Source organism: Aquarana catesbeiana, linkage group LG07 (assembly GCF_042186555.1).
Source record: "Aquarana catesbeiana isolate 2022-GZ linkage group LG07, ASM4218655v1, whole genome shotgun sequence".
Taxonomy (NCBI): domain Eukaryota; kingdom Metazoa; phylum Chordata; class Amphibia; order Anura; family Ranidae; genus Aquarana; species Aquarana catesbeiana.
In genome coordinates, this window is record NC_133330.1 from 44,436,991 (window position 1) to 44,461,799 (window position 24,809).

The 24,809-nt window shown below is 41.8% G+C and overlaps 1 protein-coding gene across 5 annotated transcripts in view; it reads left to right on the forward strand.

The window, feature by feature from the left end:
• The window catches only part of FRMD4B (FERM domain containing 4B), a 332,830-nt gene that overhangs the window by 287,001 nt on the left and 21,020 nt on the right, over nucleotides 1-24,809 (forward strand). For all 5 annotated transcript variants that reach the window (XM_073592115.1, XM_073592114.1, XM_073592117.1 and 2 more), the window contains one exon: nucleotides 23,400-23,476. In XM_073592115.1, coding sequence (XP_073448216.1) covers nucleotides 23,400-23,476 — 77 coding nt within the window. The remainder of the gene's footprint in view (nucleotides 1-23,399; nucleotides 23,477-24,809) is intronic.

Consider the following 24,809-nt stretch of genomic DNA (forward strand, 5'->3'; position numbering starts at 1 on the left):
AAACAGCAGTACATTGATCTGAAAAGGCTGTGGGGGGGGGGGGGGGGTTCGGCAGGACAAGTCTGATCATTGGAGATCTGTCAGACTGCAGCACTTTCTGAAGCTTGTTGAAAGCTGAAGCCTGCTAGCAGCTTTACTAAAGTGGCAATCAGCACTCCCATTAGGACCTGTTTTTAACATTTACAAACTGGAGCCGTATAGTACTTTAAAAGCTTCAACAAAGCTTCATGAAAGCTCTGCAAATGCTTTGTCAAAGCTTGCTGCTTACACTGCTGTTATAGAAGATGAAGCCCTTGTGAAACAGGTCTTACAAGAGGAGATGGTCATAGACTGTGCTACAGCAGTTATTGGAGACTGGAGTTAAGCTGTCAGACTGCTCGCAATCAGCTAGTACAGACCCATTACAAATCAAAACTCCCACTGCTGACTACTGGGTCCGAGAACACACTGCAAACACCAAAGGGCCACATGTGGCCCACGGGCTGCAGGTTGTGCACCAAGGATCTACGGGACCATACATAGCCCTTAGTAAGGAGGGTCTCCGTTGGTCTGCTGGCAAGTTTTTTTTTTTTTTTTTTGTTTTTGTTTTTTTTTTTTTTAGGTATACCTATTAAGAAAAATATGTACCTGAAAATTGCATTAACCGTTTAGCAACTAGTCAGTGCTCAACTGACTTGGTTTTGGTTAATGAACTTGCCATTCTATGCCTGATTGAAAAAATTCCCCTTGGTTGACAGTGTTGTGAATACATGAATATTTAATTTTCTAAAATAGATTTAATTAAAATGAAAAATACCTATCCCTACAGCTGCATATATCAGAAAAACAGACCATATGCATCGTCTGGGTGGCTAAGCCAGCTTTATATTCTTATAAGTAAAGCAGAGCGGTGCGTCCTGCAGTTCAGTCACACAAATTGTTGAATCAGTCGCATTGCAGAATAATTGATGGCTTTATGATTCCAAAAAGGCTTTGCAGAGCCATTTCCTTGCTGACGTCTGTAATAACAGGTGACGTTACATAAAGGCCAGCGCCAGCTTCCAGAAAAGGCCTTCCGAAAAGCCACGTTACTGCGAAATCATCTTAAAAGGAACTATTGATTTCAAAATACAGTGGTTAAAAATAACATGCAGTTTGCAAATCACTGTGAAGAAAGCAACTTTTAAAATAACCGAACTGGTCACATCCTAATGTGTGGTAGAGCTTGCATCAACAGGCTTTGGTCTGCATCAGTACTACTTCTATCCCCATTATAGGAACGCAAATGCAGCTGAAACAGGTCAACTGCACCTGCAGTGATTGGCAAAGTGGGTTTGGGTGCCATTCAAAATAAATGGCACTGCATTGCACCAGTATATGTAACATACGTTGGTGTTGCAGCAAGAGGATAGTGTGAGTATGCCTTTAAGGAAAAATCGCACACTATTTGTGTATACCAGCACTAGTGCTGTTCTGCAGGACATGCCTATGCAAGGCAGTTCGTAGACTGACTTGTGATAATTCATCAAAGTTTGTTTGCTTAATTAACTGCCAACATTAAGGTCTAACTCCAGATATTTTGTCAAATTTTTGGTAGAATAAAGTAGAGTTAAAATAGTTAAATTTTCTGTTCGATTTTGTTTTTTGTTTTTTTTTAGCTGGTAACCCATCAGGGTGACACTAGGACTTTCTTGCTCTATTCAAAACAAAAGATCAAAGTTTTTTGAATTGTGCTTTATGCTTTTTAAAAAAACAAGAAAAACAAAACAAAAAGGTTTTAAAACAAAGATAGAGGGTAGACGCAAGTGCATAACTTGACCACCTAGTGTCCTAGCCTGTACCAGGTTGATAGAAAAATAGAGGAGCAGAAAGCAGGAAAATAGGTTATTATTGTCAGCTTACACTGACCATAAGGGTCTTGGTTCAGGCACCTCCTGTTATGGGGTAACTATGGTCTCCCTAGTTGTCATCCTGCTTGAAGGAGTCTTTTTTGGTGGCTCTGAAACATTGCTATGCTGTTATCGAATATGTAAACCCAACACTTCATATTCCTGATATGTGCCTGCTGTAGCATGTACTTGTATGAGAAAGTATCCTGTTCCCTTTATATTGCTTCCTTTGTGTGAAATCCCTGGTGTTTCTGCTAGTCTCTCTGCTTTCCTATTGAAAATTGACCACTAAGCAGGAGAGCACAGTGTGGTCAGTTTTCTGGCTATGCTGGGAACTCAGCCTGCTCTCCTCCAATGAGCAGACTTGTCCTGACATTCCAACCCCCGCACAGTATTTCACTAGGAAGACCGTAGTGCTGCTGTTTCTCCTCCCCCACCCCTCTATGCAGCTGAGATCACGTCTAAAAAAAGGGTAAAAAAAGGTATTTTAATGTGTTTTTTTTTTTTTTTTTTTTTTTTTTTAATTTTTATTTTTTATATCTATACACAAATGTTTTGCCATTCATGACTATTTTAAACTGAGACGTTTGTTTTAAAAGTTGAGGGTTCACATATACTTTAATGTGCCAGCTAAAGAGCTGATGTTTTGCATACTGGTGTGCTAATGGCAATGGTTTGCTGTATGAATTGACAATCGGCAGCAATATGGGTTGAGTCATTCCAGCACCCAATACCTTGCATTAGATGCCATATGATATGCCCTCCTGATGGAGACTACAAGTGGCCTTGCTGGCACACATTTCATAGGCATGTACAACTGCAGGTCTGCTGTTAGAAATCATGGGGTCCCATACAGCCTACCTGATGGGGCCCCCAAATGCCTGACCCCAGACCCGCCTACCCGTTTGTCTTCAAGGGATAGTAATCTTCTACATGAAGTCTGGAGCTGCCAGCTGGGCCCTCTGATAAATGAGGGGGCTCAGGGGCCACTACAGGAGGCCCGGTGGTATGGGCGGCCCTGTACAACTGTCTTCATTATCAGGAATGTAGTACACAGCAATGATGTGCAACCAACACTGCAATGAGTGCATGTAGACCAAAGGTGGCTGTAAAAGACTGGAGTAGATCAGTAGAATTGAGATTGGGGGGGGGGGGTTTAAATGAAAAAAACAAAAAAGGCAATTGGTTATAAAACATATTGCTTTAGAAAATTTAATGTCGTTAAATGTCAGTACTTACAGTACTTAGTGTTTTACTTTTACATCTTTAATTCATGTCTCAAGGTGGCATCTCCATAGCTTGCTTCCAGGCTATTGATTGATGGCTCCTTATGGTTATCTCTGTAGTGCTGAAATTTTAGTCCACACCACACTATGCCTGCCTTGTATGGCATAAAATATTCACATCATGAAATAGCTGCATCCATTGTGTACAATAATGCTCCACTACAATGACATTATCCATCCTGTTCAGGGCTGAATATAGACCTCACCTCCCACAGTGTGGTTCATACATCCCTTTCCCCGATATCTCTCCAGTACACAATAGCTCACTGACCACCATGTTTCTGTTATTAGATACTGAGGCGCACACAGCTCGACTTTCCGGACAGATAGCAGATGTGTTTTGCAATAATGCACTTGCAACCCTCAGCTGAGTAACAAGCTAAGATGTAATACGTCCAGTAGACAGGCACAGAGTCTACGTATTCTCCCTGATATCAGTGTGCCAGGGGCAGGAATGACTAATTGAAGGCAGCTGCCAAGAATCCTATCTTCTGCCATACCAGTGTCTCATTTCCTTCTGAATATTGATCAATAACCGCAGCTCGGCTTTTTAGCATAGCAGGAATGACACTACAATTATATTTACTTGTGTAGTAAACAGAGGATGTTTTCTTTATCTTGAGCTGGCCAATAGCCTTTAGACCAGCAATGACAGCTACCTTCAGTCATTGTTTTATTACAGGCCTGTAATTTCCCATATACCCTGACAGAGATGAGGCGTACTTTAGTATTCCTATCACCTGCTAATGTCTCCCCAGATACCAGCAGAATTAGAGGGCTGGACCACCCTAAATTTATTTGGCAGATCCTTGGATGTTTAACAACTTTACAGTTTTTCTTTCTCTCGAAGATTTGGTGAGATCTCAGCATTGAGTTCCCAGGGCTGTGCTTTGGCCACTTTAATCTTCAATGTTCTCCCTAGACTTCCTATTTATTTTATTTTAAAAAGAGGGTAACAAGATATATCTGGAACACAAAAGGTGGCCAGGAACACCTAAAACTAATGATGGGCAGGAATAGAGCTATACCTGGGAGATCGTATTGTCTGTATATCTGAGACACATACGATAGGGAGGGGTTGACTGTCCATCAGGCTCCATTTATAACTAAAAAAATACTATTAAGGATACTCACACTTTAAGTCTAATGGTTAAAAAAAAACAAAAAACACATGAACCAAGGGAAGGGTTTGTCTCATGTCACCTTCTGAGAAATCTGCAACATCTGAAAGACATTTAATGCTGTGGCACCAAACCTTGTCGATGAAACAGTGACCCCCCCCCCTACCAGGGTGGGACATTTTTTAAAAACACAAGCAATGGATGCACTGAGCAGATGGTGGCTGCACAGTCCACAGGATCTCAAGTGAACCCACATATGCCACCCAATTTGGTATCAATCCACAGGTGTCCATGATTCCCTAAATAAAAAAAAATAATTATATATATTTATATATATTTTAAAACCCTTGCTATAGCTATCCAAATGCCAACTCAGCCTGCAGGACCTAGAAAGGTAGAACATCCACAGTCCCACTGAATTGTGATTTCTGAGCATATGAATGAACTATTTAGCAAAGCTATTAAAGCCACCTCATTCCTGCATGCACTCCATTGATGGTTTCATGTCATTTCCCAGGGTGGGTTTCCTCATGGTGACAGAGGACCGTGCCTGTGTAATGCCACTTGCAGTCTCCATAGGAATCTTGTGTGACAACACAGGAATCCAATTTGAATACAGGGACAGAGCGTTGTCACCCTATTACGGGATGTACCTAAACAAGGCCCCTCATAACATGCAGATTTAAAAATTTTGAGAATTTTTAAACTTACATTCTAAGATTTTTGAGATTTTAGTGCTTTGGTCTACATATACTTTAAGATTACTTCTCTTTCCTATAAATAGTTTTGCATACTATCAATATGCCATGATTTTGTAGCTGCTGGTAAATTTCCTAATTCCTGTAAAAAAAAATTTTAGCAGACACCCATTCCTCAATTTTTAGCCCATGCTTCACCAATAATTAACCATTTAGTGAACCTGCCAAAGTTTTGAGGCTGCTCTTATTTGTGAGGCCCTGCTGTTTTTTCTTGAGCAACTATTTGTGCCTCCAAACTTTTGCTCTTATGAACTTTGCCCAGTTTACAGACATGTGGGAAGAGAGTTTCTACTATTGACATGTAAAACATCCGATCTATAGAGGCACAACACAGGCAAGCATATTCTGTTGCTTGATAAAGAAACCGACCATTTGAGCAAACCTTTTGGCTCTCGTGCACATCTGGGCTTCCTGTTCTGGACACAATAAAGCCTGTGAACCTGGAATGTTATCCTACCGGGATACCGTTACAGATGATGAATGGGAGAATCACATGGTCCAACCTCATTCTCAAGTGAAGAAAAAACATTGTTTTACAATTAACTGTTTACCAGATTGTGTACAGTGAACTCTAGCCCAGTCACATTTTTGTTGTGGCAATGTGGGCTAAAATGCACATGTTAATACGCGCTACCACAATGTATGGCAAAGCATCTATTCTATGTGTGTTGCAGTGCATTTCATTGTAAATGGCACCCCAAACACGTTTTACAGTAGAGCCCAACTTACCACAATGCATATACTGTGTGTTGTGTTTTTAAGAGGGTCATGTATGCCATTTCATCCACTGGGGTGCGTAGGCAGCCTGTTCATTATGATAGGCTGCCTTAATGCAACGCACGCTTAAGTGTGTTGTAATGTGCATTACCACACCGCATCAGAATTCTTAAGTGTGAATGGGCCCTAAGTCAACCTAGACTATGATTCAAAGCTACAAACTAAAATAATGAAATTAAGTTATAATTAAATTTTAAAAAATTACAATTTATTTTAAAAATTATTTAAAAATGTATTTTTTTTATTTTAAAAAAACTAATTTAAAATAATGTTTTTCGATACTCTTCCACATGCCTGACTGCTACTCTCATGGTTTTATGTAATGTATGGTGGGAATGTACTTCCCACCGTCATGTAAACATTTAAAAAAAAAAAAAAATTTGTAATAAGGATTTGACTTTTTATATATTTGGTATATTATTGGCTGTATTATATATATTAAGAGCACCCATTATTTCTTATCTTTTTTACCTCGATTGCAATTTAGAGTGATAAGCTCTAAGTATAAAGTTGGGCTAATCATCAGCAGCCCCATGGGGTGCCTCCCTTATACACCATTTTCTTACGTTCACTAAAATAATTAATAGTTTATTAAAATGAAATAATTTAAAATTGTAATATGTATTTGTGCTGATAGGCCTCTTGCGTATGGTACCGATGTTTGAGCATTTTAGATCCGTAAAAAAAACACTGTATGCCTGCAAACTAAGCATTTTCAGGCAGCAGTGTGCAAGAGGCTCTAGGCTCAAAGATACCACAAAATGACAGTACGAGACCCCCAAGGGAGACTGTACCCAATTTAATTGCACCTGCTTGCTGCACTATACCAAGTACTTCCAGTATGGAGGAAAAACATGACACCCATGTGACGGCTTTGTTTGCGAGCAGCAAATGTTGGGCTCCTGCGCTGTCACATGGGAGTGCACAGCAGCCTTTAGAGCCCCGTTCAGGTTTCTGTTTTTCTACTTTCAGAAAGGCAAAACATTTGGTTCATAATCAAGATGCACTCCAGGCTAATGGCTAAAATAAAATACACATGTCCTAAAGCCTAGTCTTGCGAACACTGCGCAACCTTGTGAACAGGTCGGCAATCTTACTTTTCTCCACTGCGGTTAAGCAGTACAGCATGGTCACCGACCTACACCCCCCCCAATCTGCTGCTTGGACAATTAAAGTAGATGTAAACCCAATGTCATCCTTTCTAAACTACTGCCATAGGTGTTATCTATAAGGATATACATGCCTCCTGCATGTATCTTTACCTGTCAAATGTCTCCCCTCTGTCTGTTATGAGACCCGCAAAAACTGCAGATTCTGTGGGTGGGCCTGTTGTCTGGAGCTCGGTGGGTGGAGTCTTGATGTCAGACTCCCCGCCCACCTCTACACTCCCCTTGTCAATATGCATTTTCTCCTGTGTATTTCTTACACTGAACTTCTGTTATGATCTCTAACATCCAGTGAAAAGACAGGAAAGTAACCACATGACTTCAGCATGCCAAATCATGCTGAGGTATGGAACAGCCAATCCTTGCAGAGCTGCTGAAGAAAGGAGTGGGGGAGGGAATTAAAAAATAATGCATGTCTTAGGCTAATGCACAAGATATGTAAATCACCTGTCACTCACAGCAAGGGGGAGGATTTGACAAAGTTTTTCTCTGTTTGTCAAGTTTTATCTCACTGAACAATAAAAGAGGATTGCTCAGCTCAGAGCTGGATTAACTTTGTGGCAAGACTGGGCTCAAATGATAGGAAATCGTATACTCTACATTATGACATCAAAAAAAAAAAAATTGGGGGTTTACATCCATCCACTTTAAGGCATCAACACACTGAGGTGATCTCTGTATTTATCTCTCCTGTCAGTAAGCTCCCAGTTTTAGACTGACACCAAAAGATGCATTGCAGTAGAGACAGATTTATTTTGCGTGCAATACAAACCAGTGCAAGGAGCAAAATTGTCATCTTTCACTTTGATAAAATATCAATCAGATGGGTGATGCAATTTCCTGACAATTTTGCTGATGATCATAGATATAATAGAATCGCTGATATGAATGGCTCTAATTGCACTTGCTTTAAAAATAAAATCACAGCTGCAAAGGTGAGTCATTATGGAGGATTGCCAATTGACAATATCTGCTATACAAGAGGTGTGTCAGTTAACACTTTGATATGAGAGCCTTCAAAGCAACACGAGGCAGCTAACTGCATTCCAAACAGGACAATAAGTGCTGAATTGCAGGTGCATTGGTCACTAAAGCAATAAAGTACTTTAAAGGGTCAATCCACCCCAAACCGATATTTGAGATTTGTGAAAAGTTAAACCATCCATCTCTTGGGGGCTTTATTGGCAATTGGTAAGTTCTTGTGTCTGCACACTTGCTTTAGACCAGTGGTTCTCAACTCTGGTCCTCAGGACCCACTAACAGGCCGGAATTTAAGTATTACGCTGGGGAGATGCAGACTAGAAAACTGCAATCGCTGAGCAGCAAATTATATCACCTGTGATGTATTTAAGTTATCTTGCAAAACTGGCCTGTTAGTGGGTCCCGAGGACAGGAGTTGAGAAGCACTGCTTTAGACATTATGAGGAAGTCCAACTCTGCCTGCTGGACATGGGTACAGCAGATGTGCAGACCCTACAGGAAGTGCATGAGCAAATGCCTTCATGGCCAGGTCATTAGGTATTAGGCTCCATTCACACCTGTACAACTTGTCATGCAACTTTAGACACTAAAGTTGCATGACAAGTTGCACCCCATGTTTTTTTTTTTCAAATAACGTTTTTTATTAAACATATATTCAAGTGAATAGAAAAGACAATGACACTGTATTGTACAAAATTCACTGTGTACAGCGACAAAACTGACAAGCATTCAGCATCAATAAGCAATTATTCAAATATATAAGGATTATATCAGGTTCCATATAAAGTTCAATAGTCAACAAGTGGGTTTCAAGATGGACCTTAGCATTGTCTAGTGAGAAAAAATGGAAAAGAGTACAGTAAAGAAAAGAGAGTAGGGAGGGAAGGGAGAGGGAAGGAGGGGGAGGCTCAGTCATTGGTTCAAGGCGGGTCTTCTCGTCTATGCCATTCTTCCCAGACCTTATCATGTGCCTCCAATCTATCTTGTAATCTAGCAGTCATTTTTTCCATCAGTTCTATGTCTTTTATTCTGGTGTATTGGTCTGTTTGAGTAGGCGGGTCCCGTCGTTTCCAATAAAGGGCTATAAGGCATCTCGCGGCTGTCAGGACATGTCTAAGCAGTTTCTTGGAGTGCTTAGGTATCTGTAAACCAGAGACTCCAAGAAGGAATGATTTCGGGGTTCTAGGAACCTGCACACCTAACAGGCGAGTTAGTAAAAGCTGTGTCTCTGTCCAAAAAGGCACTTTATTGAGTCTGCAAATGACAACAAAGATTAAAAGGCAGATGACACGTTTTGGGGGCCAAAAAAACCCTCTTCATCAGGGCTTTAGCACTTGCAGAATGTTTATAGTAAGGTGAATGAGAAAATCCGGACAGCCGCACTCCAGGAAGATGTAGTTCAAAAATGATTTATTATGAATTCTTGAGCATATAGCATACAAAACACTGTGGCAGAAAGTACAGGCAATCACTAACGCGTTTCGCACTTATGCTAAGTGCTTACTCATAGCTGTGATGTGATCATCTATGAGTAAGCACTTAGCATAAGTGCGAAACGCGTTAGCTGATTGCCCGTATTTTCTGCCACAGTGTTTTGTATGCTATATGCTCAAGAATTTATAATAAATAATTTTTGAACTAAATCTTCCTGGAGTGCGGCTGTCCGGATTTTCTCATTCACCTTCAACATGATTCAGCACTAGCCAGCACCTGGGGCTCTTTATCCTGGGAGACAATTGAGTTGACACCTGGAGTGGATCCATGCCTGTGAGCAGTGAGCGTTTTCCTGCTTCAGAATGTTTATAGTACTCGGAGCAAAGCCCCTGGAGATATCAATCCAAACCAGGAGGGTGATCAGTGAGTGGAAAACATTTTCAGCGGCAGAGCAGCAGGATCACAAGACTAGCTGACCAGAGTTACTTATGTTTTGCCTGGTAGATCACGTATTTATATTTTATGCTGTAATCTCACAGTTCTGCTTTAAGTTCACTGAACGCCTCCGTAAACCTTTACAATTTACAGAAGTAAGCACTGTGTCATATTAGATATAGGGAAGTTTTTTTCTTCTTTTTTGGCTTCCGTTTTAGAAGGCTCGTGGACCCCATGTCATTCCAAGGTAATCTGTCTAGATTGTGGTGAAGGCGGATGACATCACGTGTGAGGTCACAACACCAGAGGAAATTGAATCATATGTTCTGAGACTTTGTTCTTCAAAATAAGTGTGGTTTTAGAAAGTCGAGATTCATCCTGACACACGTTACCCCTGAGATCCCTGAACGCTGCCTTGCTAGCTGAAGCCTCGCTGTCTCTTTAATGAGTTTCAGCTGAGGAATGGCGTACAGTGACGGGGTTTTAGTCACTGTCAGCGAGCCGCGGAGACGTTGGTGGATGAGACCGGTTCCTATCCAGGGAAAGGACAGTTCTCATAGTGTGGAATGTGGACTATGATTAGTCACACTGTGATACACTAATGACACAAGTACAACGAGGCTAGGTGTGTCTTTAAGACCTGCACTCCTCCTTAAATCTCACTATTAATGGTTGACTAGCTCAGGATCTAGTGAGTCTGTTCCTTACTCATGAATAATATGTCAAGTCCGTGCTCATTTTATATCCCAGATTAGAGAAAAACTGCAATTAGAACTCATTCATTTCTCCTCCTATGCAAACACACATACTGTAAAATTCTAGTTGTAAATATCTTTCCAGCTTTTTTTTTTTTTTTTTTTTTTACTATTAGGTAATATTCGTTGAGCTGCATTGATCCACACCATGGCACATTGAAAATTGTTCTCTATATGCGCTGCTTTAAGGTGCATTGCGGTGGGATGCATAGAAATGCAGCATTTTTCTGCATAACAACACAAAAGAAAAAAAAAAATCAATCACGCAATGCGACCTTTATAAATGTTCAAACTTGCTATTAAAGTAGATCTAAACCCAAACTGGTTGACATGTCATTTACTAAATGTTTTACCATAAACTATTGACATGTTTTCCCATAAAATACAGTTTCATCTCTTTTTGTAACTCTGTGTCGCTGATCTCCTGCAGTCTTTTTGCAGCCACTTTTTGTCTATATGCACTCACTCCAGTGTAGGTGGTACAGTGCTATGGACCGGCTCCAGATAAAAATGACACAAAGGGGGTTATTTACTAAAGGAAAAAGCACTTTGCACTGCAAGTGCACTTGGAAGTAAAGTCGCTGTAGATCCAAGGGGGACATGCAAGGAAAATAAAAACCAGCATTTTAGCTTGCACATGATTGGATGATAAAATCAGCAGAGCTTCCACTTCTTTCAGATCTACTCCTCAGATTTAGAGCGACTGCACTTCCAAGTGCACTTGCAGTGCAAAGTGGATTTGCCTTTTGTAAACAACCCCCAAAGTGTGTTGGCTCAGCATTTTGTCTATATCTGAAAAAATAGTTTAGCTTTAGTTATACTTTAAGGTCTCTTCATTGAGCATTTCAAAGGATTGCGGCCATGGCATGCATACACCCAAAGCCATTGCCTCTGCAGCTAAAGGGGGTAGTGGGTGGTGTGTCGTAAGAGTGTGGCTCAGCCAGGCTTTTACTGCCCCTCCAACCACTAGTGTTAATGAGCCCTAAGGCATTCCATGCGTTATGCAATTTTCTTTCCTTCAACCACTAGTTGAAGGAAAAAAAAAAGATTGCTTTGTTCCTCCATCAACAGTCAGTGGTTTCTGCCAGTGGGGAGCCTTTCTTACTGGCGGAATATAATGATCACTACTGGCTGCTATAGCCGCCGGCTGTGATTGGGTGAAAGAACCCAACAGGCTGACTGTACTGAAGTCGATCAATAGATCAACTTCAGTACAACTGCAACCAGCCTGCCCATAGTTGAATCAAAATTCATCCAGTTCCTGTTGAACCGGCCGAATTTCAAACCATCTATGGCCAGCTAAAGACAAAAGGGGAAGCTCCGCTTGTCTACAGTATTTTTGTAGCTGCTGGCTTTACATTTTTTGGTGGGGGGTGGCTGGAGCTCTTCTTTAAGGCTACAATCAGATAGCTACTGGTAGGAATCACCAGATTCTTGCCAATGGTTGTGTAGACACTACTTGGATACACTCTATAAAAATCAATAGGCGACACTGCTGCTGGTAGTATGCAACCACTCATCCGAGAAGTTGTATGTGAATAGATCGTCTGACCAATCCTGGGCACAGACTGTGGCCGCATACAAACTAAATGCATCAAACTATCCGCTGCCATTTGGCCATCTGAATGAAGCCAAAGAGTGTCCAAGGTGGAGGCATAGAATGGGAGAATGGGACATCACATTTTTTGGGAGGTTAGTATTTAAAACCCTATCTGAATGAAATTTAGTTTCCCAAAACGTGGTGTTCTGTAAGCAACTGCCTTTTTTTTTTTTAAATTCTGTTTTTTTACCATTTTTTTTCATCCTTTTTCTTTATCCCGGTGCCGCTGATCTCCTCCAGCCTCTTTCAGCTACTTGTCTGCATTCACTCGCTCCAGTGTTGGCTGCACTTCATTGCTCTGGACCAGTTCCCCAATTTTGGCATCACTGGACCATGCCTGTGCAATGTCTGTATTGCAGCCAGTAGTTTCCACCAGGGGCGCATGTGATAAGGTGACAATGCACCATCGGCAGACAGTTGTCACAATTATACCAGAAAGTGTCTGAACAAGGATTACCAGGTATTTATTTTTATATTAAAGTTGCAGATTTGAAAAGATTTTTGAATTGTATAACATGTTAAAACTTATATGAGATTCCAGTGATTGAGATTGGATCTACTTTAACTCCTATAATGCTTAGCATAAGTAACTGTCAAGATAAGAGGCAAGGTTTCCTATAGCAGAGTATGCCAAAAAATAGAAAGCAAAGAAGATTGTACATGTCTTAATAAACAGGTAGTTGTCTCACCAATAGTTGTTGAATGAGTCACCTGCCTCTCAGATACTCGGAGCCAGTTACTATTTTAATTGGCGACTGATGTAGAGTACTGACACACGCTCAGCGAACACCTTCCTTCCCTTTCTTGTATCAGTTGCTGTCACAAAGGTATTTAATATAGATCTGAGAAATCTCTGTATGCAACAAGCCCTTCTGATGGTTGGATGCATGTTTTGTCTTCCACTTGGCAAACTCTACATGGCCTGACCCTTCATTGAAGTAGAATTTCAAGAATTTTTTATTTTCATTTTCAGATTCCCCCCCCCCATATAATAAAATTAAAAAAAAAAAAAATGATTTCCCACCTCCACTTTCTTCTCCATCATTGTCCTCCGGTTTCTCCTTGATCTAGCCCCGGAGGTTCCCTTTGGGCAGAATGATACTGTGGTTCTACCCATTTCCTGTCGTTTACATGCACTCTAGGGGCGTCATTACCCAGGGTGGGTTCACAGTATTCCAGGAATGAGCAGGGCTGTCATGTCAAAATAGAATCAAAGTGGAAGAATGCCAATCCCCCATTGGAGAAAGAAGAAGAAGACATACTGGTGACCTCATCAGACCAGCTAGAAGATGGCAGGAAAAGAAGGAATGTATTGGGTTTGTGGGTAGCAGGGGGTATAATGCCTTCTACACACTGTGAGAAAATCTGATTGTTAGTACACAGCTTTCGAGAGCCGATCATGACAAGTTCATGCAAAAAAATCCAAAGGGAAAAGGACGAAAGTTTTTCTCATAAGATAACGGAACAAACGATTTTCATTTAATCAGTACAGTATTTGCCCATAAAAAATTAAGTGACCCAGACCACGCTTGATCAGAAACACGAAATTAACCTGGAAGGAGAAAGGGAAATGTTTGGAGGATATAAAATTGTTCTACGTGAAGAGAGCAATGCACGACCACAACACTCCAAACGGATATGGCCGAAAGGCGTGGTAAACACTTGGGCCACATGTACATGATATCACTTCCCATGGCACACTGTTCCATTGCTAGGCACACGGGAAGTTATACTGGAATGTATGAGAGTTTCTGTATACTTAGTAGCAATCTCATATTCGATATAGTGGCATGCAAAAAGTCACAAAGAATCATTTGTTAAATTTTCTCGTATGTGCCAGACATAAGGCTGGCCATACATTATATTTATTTATTACAGGTACTTGTATAGCCTCTTCAATTTACACAGCACTTTACATATATAGTACAATCACATCAGTCCCTGTCCTCAAGGAGCTTACAATCTAATGTCCCTAACTCACATTCATTTAATAGGGCCAATTTAGACAGGACCAATTAAAGAGGAAGTAAACCCTCTCTAAATAAAAAAAAAAACAAAAAAAAAACACCCTGCAGGACAAAGGCATAATGAGCTAGTATGCATAGCATACTAGCTCATTATGAATTACTTACCTGAGCCCCCGTAGCGACCCTCGTTCACCTCCTCCATCGCCGCCATGATACCCGGAGTGACTTCCGGGTATAGCTGCTCTGGCGTGTGACTGGCCAGAGCAGCGATTACGTCACTCCGTCGCATGTGCGTGGGAGCCATCAGTGACGGCATGATCGCCATCATTAACGGCACACTAAGTGCGCATGAGCCGCAGACATAGTGCCCGTTTTTAGGAAAATATCTCCTTAACCATGTAGGTTAAGGAGATATTTCTTGCACCAACAGGTAAGCCTTCATCTAGGCTTACCTGTAGGTTAAAATGGTCTGTAAGGGTTTACAACCACTTTAACCTACCAGCATGTCTTTGGAGTGTGGGAGGAAACCGGAGTACCCAGAGGAAATCCACGCAGGCACAGGGAGAAGATGCAAACTCCAGGCAGGTAGTGCCATGGTTGAGATTTGCAGAACAAAAGATTTGAACCCACAACCCTAGTGCTGCTAGGCGGAAGTGCTAACCACTTCTTGGCCACTGTGTTTCCTTTGGCTTTATCAAAACCAAATAATATGAGGTCAAACCTAAACCCTTCCAATTTGTATGCAATCAGGCAGGCCCTTGCACTAGATGAAAAATTGTTTGACAATCTGTCATTTGGAAAGTTCAAAAATCAAAAATCGGTTGTGATGTTTTTGAGCCAAAAAAATCAAAGAAAACATTTGGAAAACTTCTGCTGAACGGATGAAAAAAATTGAAAGGTTAATGTGTTTCTCGCCCAATAAAAATTGAACTGTTAGTACTGCACATATGTGACACAAAATTATTGAGAAACTGATTAATTTAAAGGGTAAATTCACCTTTACAGAAAAATCTGTGATGCCGCGTACACACGGTCGGACTTTACGGCAGACTTTGTTCGGCGGACTTTTCAACGGACTTTACGACGGACTTTCCGAATGAACGGACTTGCCTACACACGATCAACCAAAGTCCGACGGATTCGTACGTGATGACGTACGACCGGAATAAAACAAGGAAGTTCATAGCCAATAGCTGCCCTAGCGTCGGTTTTTGTCCGTCGGACTAGCATACAGACGAGCGGACTTTTCGACCGCACTCGAGTCCGTCAAAGATTTGAAACATGTTTCATTTCTAGGTCCGTCGAACTTTTGGGGAAAAAAAGTCCGCTGGAGCCCACACACAATCGAATTGTCCGACGGACTCCGGTCCACAGGACCAAGTATGCCGTAAAGTCCGGTCGTGTGTACGTGGCAAAAGGTAAACTTACACAGGATCCCCCCCCCCCCCAATCCTACTGGCCTGGAGCGTGGCGATCACCCGTTCTGACATATCGTATAGCCGCCTCACCGGTCTGGTGCTTAGAAATCCCCTCGGCTTAATCTCCAAACCATACCCCGTCAGGAGGTAAGTTTAGGAGTGTTCTAATTGGTCAGCGCCGTCACATGGGCAGTGCCGACCAATCAGAACCTGCGTAGCCCCTCCTGTCACCGCGGGCGAAGAGGAGAGAAAGCCGCAGGGATTTTAAATTCCCTGACTGGTAAAGCGGTGATATGAGCTGTCGGAATGGACGATTGTCGCTCTCCAGGTTGGCGGGACCTGGTGCGATGGGGACAGGGTCCAGTGTAAGTTCACCTTTACACGTTTTCTGTAAAGGTGAACTTTAAGTCCATTAAACGATTTATTGTTCACAATTGAGTCATTACATGATGGCAATATCATTTGCTCTTGCGACCATGTGTTCATTTTTCGAAAACCTGTTTGAATGATTTTTCGACTGGTTTGTGGCTAGTATTAGCCTCAGTTCACACTTGTGCATCTGATTTTCATGTGTTTTGCGTGTATATTTTTGATGGGGTCTTATGCATTTTTTATGCTCTTCTGTTGAAGTCCATGGGGCCAAAAATGCACGATGAGGCACCAAAAAATAGTACCGGCACCTTTTTTGTACCAAGTTGTACGGAAGTGCGTTGCATCGATGTGAATGGGTCCCATAGACGATAACAGGATGACTCTTGTTGTGCATTATGGCTAAAGTGCTACAAATCACACAAATGTGAACGAGGACTAAGGCTCGGTTCATACTGCTGCGACCTGAAAGTTGTGCGACTTATGGTGCGACTTTGCCAGGCGACTTCCTGGCGACTGTGAGTATTAATTACAGTTTCATAGGACAGTCAGAAAACTCATCCTACAAGCTTTAACCAGTGCTCGGCCCGATACTGATAGAAGTCACAAGACTGCTATATAATGCTGATGAGAAAAGGTATTTAGCAGTTTATATTTATTAAAATACTGTATTTATCGGCATATAACATGCACTTTGTTCCTCTTAAAATCAGGGGAAAGTTGTGTGTGCGCGTTATATGCTGATCCCTGCTGTCTCTGAGGGAAGAGGAGCGAGCGCTGCTGAATTACACAGAGTCACGATCTCCTGTGTACCCGGCGTTCCATCACGCACAGCCACGCCTCCTGGCCCCACATTGGGCCACTGTTCTGCCTATCATATGAGCAGGGCCAGGAGGCGTGGCTGTGAGTGGAGCGCCGGGTACACAGGAGATCGCGGCTCTATGTAATTCAGCGACGCTCGCTCCTCCTCTTCCCTCGGAGACGGCGGGATAATCCAACACTGGCGAGGCTGCAATGATGGGAAATGTGAGGCTGCAGATGGGCACTGAACAGGCTGCATTGATGAGCTGTGACCCTAATTTTGCGTCAAAGTTCTTTAAGTTTTTTTTCCTTAAACTTCCCTCCTAAAATTGGGGTGCGTGTTATACGCCGATAAATACGGTAATTGCATTTCCATGTTCTGTGTACTGTGGGAGACCAGATATAGTGAATGCAGGCTCCTGGGTTTAGTAACACTTTAAAGTCTATGGGCACAAGTCGGATAGAAGTCACCTTGGGAACCTTTTCTAAAGTCGGAACGACTTCAGTAGCGCTAATTAAGACATCCATCATTGACTGACATGGTATTTCACGTCATGCAACTTGTGGGTCGCACAAGTTGGATCCCAAGTCGGGGCAGTGTGAACCAAGCCTAAAAACTGCAAAAAAAAAAAAAACCTATACAAAACAAAAAAAAAGAAAATAATACTATATTTTATTTATAGGTGCCATTCAAAACTCCCAAGCTCACCTTACAAAGATAACAACAGAACAACAAAAAGTAAATTAATAAAATAAATCACACTGATGAAAACTGTTTGTTATAATTCCAATGTTTAGCCCACCCAAAGTAGAGGTTACTTTTATTTTATAAACATTTTGCTTCCGCCACTTTCAAAAGCAAAACTCTATTAAAAACAAAAACATCTTAATAAACTCACACGAAGCAGAAGTCTATAAACAAATAAAAAAGGTGATTATTAAAAAAAAAAAACTTTTTATGGTTGTATAATCAGCAGAACAGTGTTTGGGGGTAAATACAGAAACATCAATTCTTCATCAGGGAGGGCGTGTTGTATTCTTGGAATTCTACAGAAGCAGATTGTAAGATTAAAAAAAAGAACAGAATGTAACTTTTTCTTTTCTCATTGACCTGCTCCCAGAATGTTGGGAGAAGGTGTCTTCCAGTAACAGATGAGATGGGCATGTGTATGTAAATGTTCCTGTGTGTGCTGATACAAGCTGTGATGTAATTGGTGTGTCATCAGTGGGATGGGCAGGGCTGGGAGTTTCACCTTTCCAGTATCTCAGCACTCTCACAAAGTGTCAGGCGAGCAGCAGACACACATGCAGAGCCCATCTGTGGATTACTAACCCTTGGATTACTAGCATACAATGGGGGACTTAATATTCCAGGAGGGAACACAATAGGTAAGCCGGCAGTCAATGACATTCAGTGTTTGCTGGGCTGACGCTGGACATTTGGCGTGCAGCTGTTGGTGGCTGGGTGCTAGGGCTTGCAACATGTCATTGTGTACAAGTGTTAACAAACCTTTCCGCCTTCCTGAGAACAAGATTTTCTGCTTTTTTTTTTTTTTTTTTAACTGCCCTTTAAGTTTGTTAGAGATGTTTATATAGGTGGCATGCATTGCCATTTTTATTAGGTTATCCATAAACTTCAATCTTTAAACCTGGCATGGACTTGGTATGGGAATAGTCAGGAAGGTCTTTCATTGAGAAATCTGCCTCCTACGTTATTCATTACAGGTAAGTATATAGCACCAACAATTTCCATGGCGCTTTACATACTGTACATGCCTGAAGAAGGGGTGCTGTGTGCCCCCCTAAATGTCACACTTAACACTGTGATGTGATCACCGAATTTACACTTGGACTTGATTTGAAGGATACTTGATGTGCTGGAGACACAAACTACGTTCACATCCGTTCCTGCCCAAGGAACTTACAGTCTAAGGCTCCTCTCTTACATAGATACTGGGGCAAATTTGGACAGGAGCCAATTAACCTACCAGCATGTCTTTGGAGTGTGGAAGGAACTGGGAGTACCTGGAGAAAACCAATGAAAGCACCGGGAGAACATCCAAACTCCATGCAGATCATGTCCAGGTTGGGATGTTAACAGAGGACCCCAGTGCTGCAAGGCAAAAGTACTAACCAATATGTTACTGTGCTGCCCAATGAGGACCTGTTGTGACCTTTTCTTCCTGATTCCTAAATGCTCACTCTTCGAACAAAACATGTTGGAGAATCTGTGAGTACAAGGATCGATTTTATTTTTTGCTCTGTTAACCCTTTTCTGATCCTGGAAGTACCCATACCCAACCAGACATAAGGGGGTCGCAGATTTTAGATGTTGTGTCTATTGCAGAAGTCCCACCTTAATGTTCCTGGGGTGGCACTTGGGTTGGACATTGCAGGCCAACAACTGTTGTTTCCCCTGAAGGCTGGAGACCAGGATGCCCGCGTAACTCAGACATACATTGCTGGGTGTACTTTGGGGTTCCTGTACAGTAAGACTTCCATACTGGAGGCACTGAACATGCAGGGAATGAAAATGAGCTGAAAATTGTGACCGATGTTTCTAATCATCCTGTCCAAAAGGAGGACTTTCCGCTGTTTTTGGTGCAGTAGAAGGACACCAAAATAATTTGCAACAGAGGTCAGAACAAGTTGTGGAACTAAAAGTACCAGCATTCCTATCTTGGTTTCTAAAGAAGCATGCTGGGAGTTCCTTAAAGCTTTATTAAGCCCAAACCCAAACATGTATTATATTGCAGCTTACCAAATATTAGTTGTGGTGGCTGCATTAGTTTTCTTTTCTATGCCTTTTTCCCCTTGTTTTCACCTGGTGATCTGGCCAGTAACACTCCTGTATTAGAATGCTCCCACTCTGGATGAAGGCGTACAGGAGGCACAGCAACACTGTCAGTCTGGGGTCAGGGGAGTGTTAAATGTCTTAGCAGATTTTAATAAATTGAAGCCAACTCCAGCTAACACTTTATAATCAGTTACGCAAAAAAAAAAAAAATTGGGGGGTAAAGGCTTTGCATGAATAAATGGCTGACAATTCCCTGTCAGTGTTAAGTGGTTTGTCTCATCCATGTAAACTGATGCATTCTGCTGGAGAGCTTGTGCTCCTGAAAAGCAACAGACTTGCTGTCTGGATCACCAGGTGAAAATAGAAGAAAGCCTAAAAAAGAATACTAATGCAGCCATCTCATCTAAGAGTTGGTAATCTGCAATATAATAAATGTTTTGTTTTGGATTTTGTACTGTTCAGATATAGACTGACTCCTTGGGACCGGTAGTTCTGCTAAATATCGTGTCAATTGTATCCAAGAAATCGATAGGTGCATTTGTTGAGCATTGGAAAATTCGAACCCATAACAATCAATCAGACTTTAGATTAGTGAGACGACAGATTTATTTTTGGTTGCTATGGGCTGCGGCACTTTATATGTCACAGTTTGTCTTGTCGATTTTAAGCCTGGCAGATTGGCATTTCAAGTTCCGGAACTGTTAAAGTTGCACAAGTTGCTGAGTTTGGCATGGGACGATTGTTAGTTCACTTCTGCATGTGGAACTCGATTCAAATCTATGGAAATATAAGCTCCCTTTAACAAACTGCATGCAAAACTCTGTATGCACAAAGGATATTGTTTGCGGCTGTTGTGTGTGTTTTAATACATCCTATAAAAACATGTATTTGCCTCCTTGTGTATTGCAAGGTTAAATGTTTTCTCCATAGTTTATTGCGTTTGGAGCAGGCTTTCACTGTACTACAATGATAAAACCTCGGACAGCTGACTGCTGCATTTAGTTCTGTGCATATAGCAGATGTTTTTTTATAAAGGCAAATTATACAGTAGGCACATTCATAGTCTAGATCAGCCATTCTTACCCGGGGTCCTCCAGAGCAGTGGTCTCCAAATGGTGGCCTGAGGGCCGGCTGTGGCCCTTTGCTTTCCATTATTCAGCCCTTGGGGCACTATTCCTTCCACTGACACCAACAATGGGGCACTAGTACCTTCCACTGACACCAACGATGATGGGGCACTTTTCCCTTCCACTGACACCAACATTGGGGCATCATTTCTCCTACTGATGTAAATCAATGGAGCACTATTCCTGCCGCTGACACCAACAGTAAAGCAGGATACACACTATACAACTTTTGTTATTTGATTTCCTTTAGATTTACCAAACCAATGTAGTGCAAGAGCCTGCCTGATTGCATAACAATTAAAACTGTTTGACCTCATATTATGTTTTGGTAAATCTAAAGGAAAAAAAATCTAAAGAAAATTGTATAGCTTAAGGCACTATTCCTCCCAATGACCTCAATAATGGGGTGCCATTCGTTCCACTGACACCAATGATAGGGCACCATTCCTCCCACTGATACCAACCATGGGGCACTATTCCTCCCACTGACACCAACATTGGGGCATAATTTCTCCTACTGATATAAAACAGTGGAACACTATTCCGGCCACTGACACCAACAGTAAGGCACTATTCCTCTCAACGACATAAACCATGGGGCACTATTCCTTCCACTGGCACCAAAGAAGGGGCACTATTATTTCAATGACACTAACAATGGGGCAATATTCCTTCCAATGATGGGGCACTATTCCTCCACTAAGACCAATGATAGGGTAATATTCCTTCTCCCACCACCAACACTAGGGTATTTTCTACTCCCACTTACCACAGTCTGACCCCCCCCCCCCCCCCCCAAAGTCTGAATGATATTAAACTGGCCCTATGTTTAGAAAGTGTGAAGACCCCCTGCTCTAGAGCAGTCTTTCTCAACCTTTTGCCCCACTACAATAATTGTAGGTCTCAGGGAACCCCTGCTAAAACTAATTCATTGAGGGTCAGTGGGGAAAAACTCCCCTTACATTGGTTAAAATGTCATTCTTACAGACAGCTAAAGAGATCATGAAGCTGGCTTTGCCAAGTGGTGTTGGCCCTGGAACTGTCTAAGCACCATAAGATTGGAAGTCAATCAGTCAGAGCTCAAGGAACTCCTGGCAACCTCTAGAGCAGCCATTTTCAACCAGGGAATGCTAGGGGTTCCTTGAGCTGTGGCTTATTGACCAACGTCACTTGGCCAGCGGCATATCTTTTGAGCTTTCCGTAATGGGGACATTCATACCACCACTGTAAGGGTTATATTCTTCCTACTGACCAGCCAGGTCAGGTATTTTTACTATTGACCCCCAAAGAATTGGTTTCAGTAAGGGTTCCCTGAGACCAGAAAAATTATTTTAGGGGTTCCTCTGGCATAAAACATGAGAGCATTTCTGGGTTAGACCCTTTATCTTTGTAGTTTGGGAGATTCACACCATTGCCAGAGAGACCAAAAGTAAGGGGAAATTCAAAATGTTAGAGTTGTCGAGAGCAAGAGGTGAGGGGAAATCTTCCAATGGGGAAAAATATTCTGGTGACATATGCGCCAACTTTCTGTTGCTTGTTGTTCAGAACATAAAGTGAAGAGACATCTAGCCAGCAGGAAACAGCAAAAAAAAAAAAAAAAAAATAGAGTAGGAAGGGGTTAAAACCCCTATGCTATCTTAAGCAAAAAAAAGATTTGGCTTAGGAGTACAAACGCGTTAACCAGTTTGCTGCTCCAAGTTCCCTTTTTTGCTGATCACATATCTAGAGGCCTAGGCACCAGGTCATGTGATCTCTGCTGAGATGGGCTAAATCTCTACTTTAGCAGAGATTACATTTTTGTCTTTTTCACACAGAAAAGACCCCCTTCTGAATCGGATCCCCTTTTGAATTGGAGCGGAATGTAAGGGATATCACATTTGTGACATCCATGTGCTTTGCTGCTGGAGATTTAAGGACCCATATTGGCTCACGCATAGGTAAAAAAGAAAAAACCCAAAAAGAACGCCGACCTTTCATTCTATTTTTTTTTTTCTGGACTTAGACGGACACAAGGTTGGTCAAGTCTAATCGGATGCATGTCCATTTAATAGTAAGCTGGCCATAGATGATGAGGGAATCCCTCCCATGGAGCTTTTGTGTTCTCCAGGCAAGGGGGTGCAGGGAGCCAGCCCTGCCAGGAAAACATGCAGTGATTATTGCTAGCAGCTATAGCCGCTGGCAATAATCGCATGAAAAATCGGACATGTAACCAAGTTGTTCAATCAGCCTGCCCATACGTGGTTCGAATCTCGGTTGGCCCTTGGCTGAGATTTGAACAGTCTTTGCCCGGCTTTACATGGAGCTTTGGATCAGTTCCTCCTGACAGGCAGAGCTGATCGTATCGCCAGTAAAAAAGTGTTTTTTTTTTCTGATTTTATATTTTATGTTTGTAGTTTTTATTGCAAAAACTAAAAGGTTTCTCCTCCTGAAGTCTGGCACAAGTATTGGAATCCAGTTTTCAGAAAATGTCCTTTTCTTCGAAATCTCAGTGTATGTTTTGCCGTTCTTTGTAGTGAAGGCCGTGTTCTGTTTACAGTGCTTATTCCAAACCTTTTATTTTCACCGTAAATAACAACCGCAACCATTCCAGCATGATTTAAGCTTCCAATTGCCTTGCTTGCTCAGGCTTCCTATGGTCGTAATACGTTTTCACCGCAGAGCGTGCTGCACATTAAATAGATAATGATACGGTTATTTATAGCGAAACCTTTTTTTTTTTTTTTTCTGTCTCTCTTGCAGCTATTTCAGTGGAAGCAGCTGGAGAATTTGTACTTTAGAGAGAAGAAATTTGCAGTGGAAGTTCACGATCCCCGCAGGTAAAAAAAAAAAAAAACTTGTTTGTGAATTCTCAGAATTTCAGTGTGTCAGAAGAACAAGCGAGTTGTCAGAGATTGACTTTTCTGTATCAAATAATATACAATAGTGTTGACTATTTTGACCCCCAAGATAAACCATGCTATGTCAATTGGAATCATTTAAAAAAAAATCTGACAGAATCCACAAACGCACATCTTGTGTTGTCCTTAAAAAAATAAATAAATAATTGTCAGCCAATCACATGCACCCAGAGAAAAAGGTTAGCAGATGAGGCAGGACCATGCAGCTAGAGGTATGAATGAGCAGACAACCACCCCCCCCCCCCAGCATGTGCTGACTTCTTCCTCAATGATCTGCTTTATTTGTAATATGACCATGAAGGCCACCAATTGAGCACTTGTGGTCTGTGGCCACCTTTTAGAGCTCATGCACAGGTGAGTATTGAAGCATATAACCTAGATGTGGCCATATTTCCACACTCAGCTGCGTACTGCCTTCTATACAAATGAATTGTACGATATGGCTATAGACAGATATTCGCAGCTCTAAGCGCAAACGTATACAGTCATACATCCTTTAGCGCAGAGGTCTGTAGCCATATCCTGTAATTCATTTGTATAGGAGGCTGTATGCAGTACCTGTCAGTCCTGGGTGCTGAAATATGGCCATTTTTACATTTATATGCTTCAATACCCACCTGTGTATGAGCACTTGAGGTGGCCACAGACCATAGCTGGTCAGCTGGTGGCCTTCATGGTTATATTACAATTAAAGCAGATCATGCATGAAAAGCCTTGAGGAATGGACCCTGTAAGGCCCCAAAACATTTCTTATGACTTATGGGATGATGCCTGCGCAATAAATATGTGAAACGCATTTATTTGGCGTGCCGGTGGATTCCTATCTTCCTTACGCACAGCCATATCCTGTAATTCAGTGGGAGCCACAGGTGTTGCGCACAGGCACCTGTACAAATTAATTATAGAATACAGCTTTATGTGAGTATACACCGTTTTGAGCATAAACATGCATACTTTTATAGATTGATGCCGAAGTGCATATGCATTTTTGTGATTGAAGCTGCATGTACCCACGTATAGTAAAAAACATGCAATTCATATAGAAGTACGCCTCTGGTTGCAGAAGTCTACGTCCAGGGCCGTATATATGTTTATGCTCACAGCTGTGTATACCCGCATACAGCTATATACTATGATTCAGTTGTACAGACAGGTGAACACAACACCCGCAGCTCCCGGATGGCGAAATATCACCAATATTGCGTTATATGCCTCAATACGCCCAAATGCGCAAGCCTTAAAATCTCTGTTC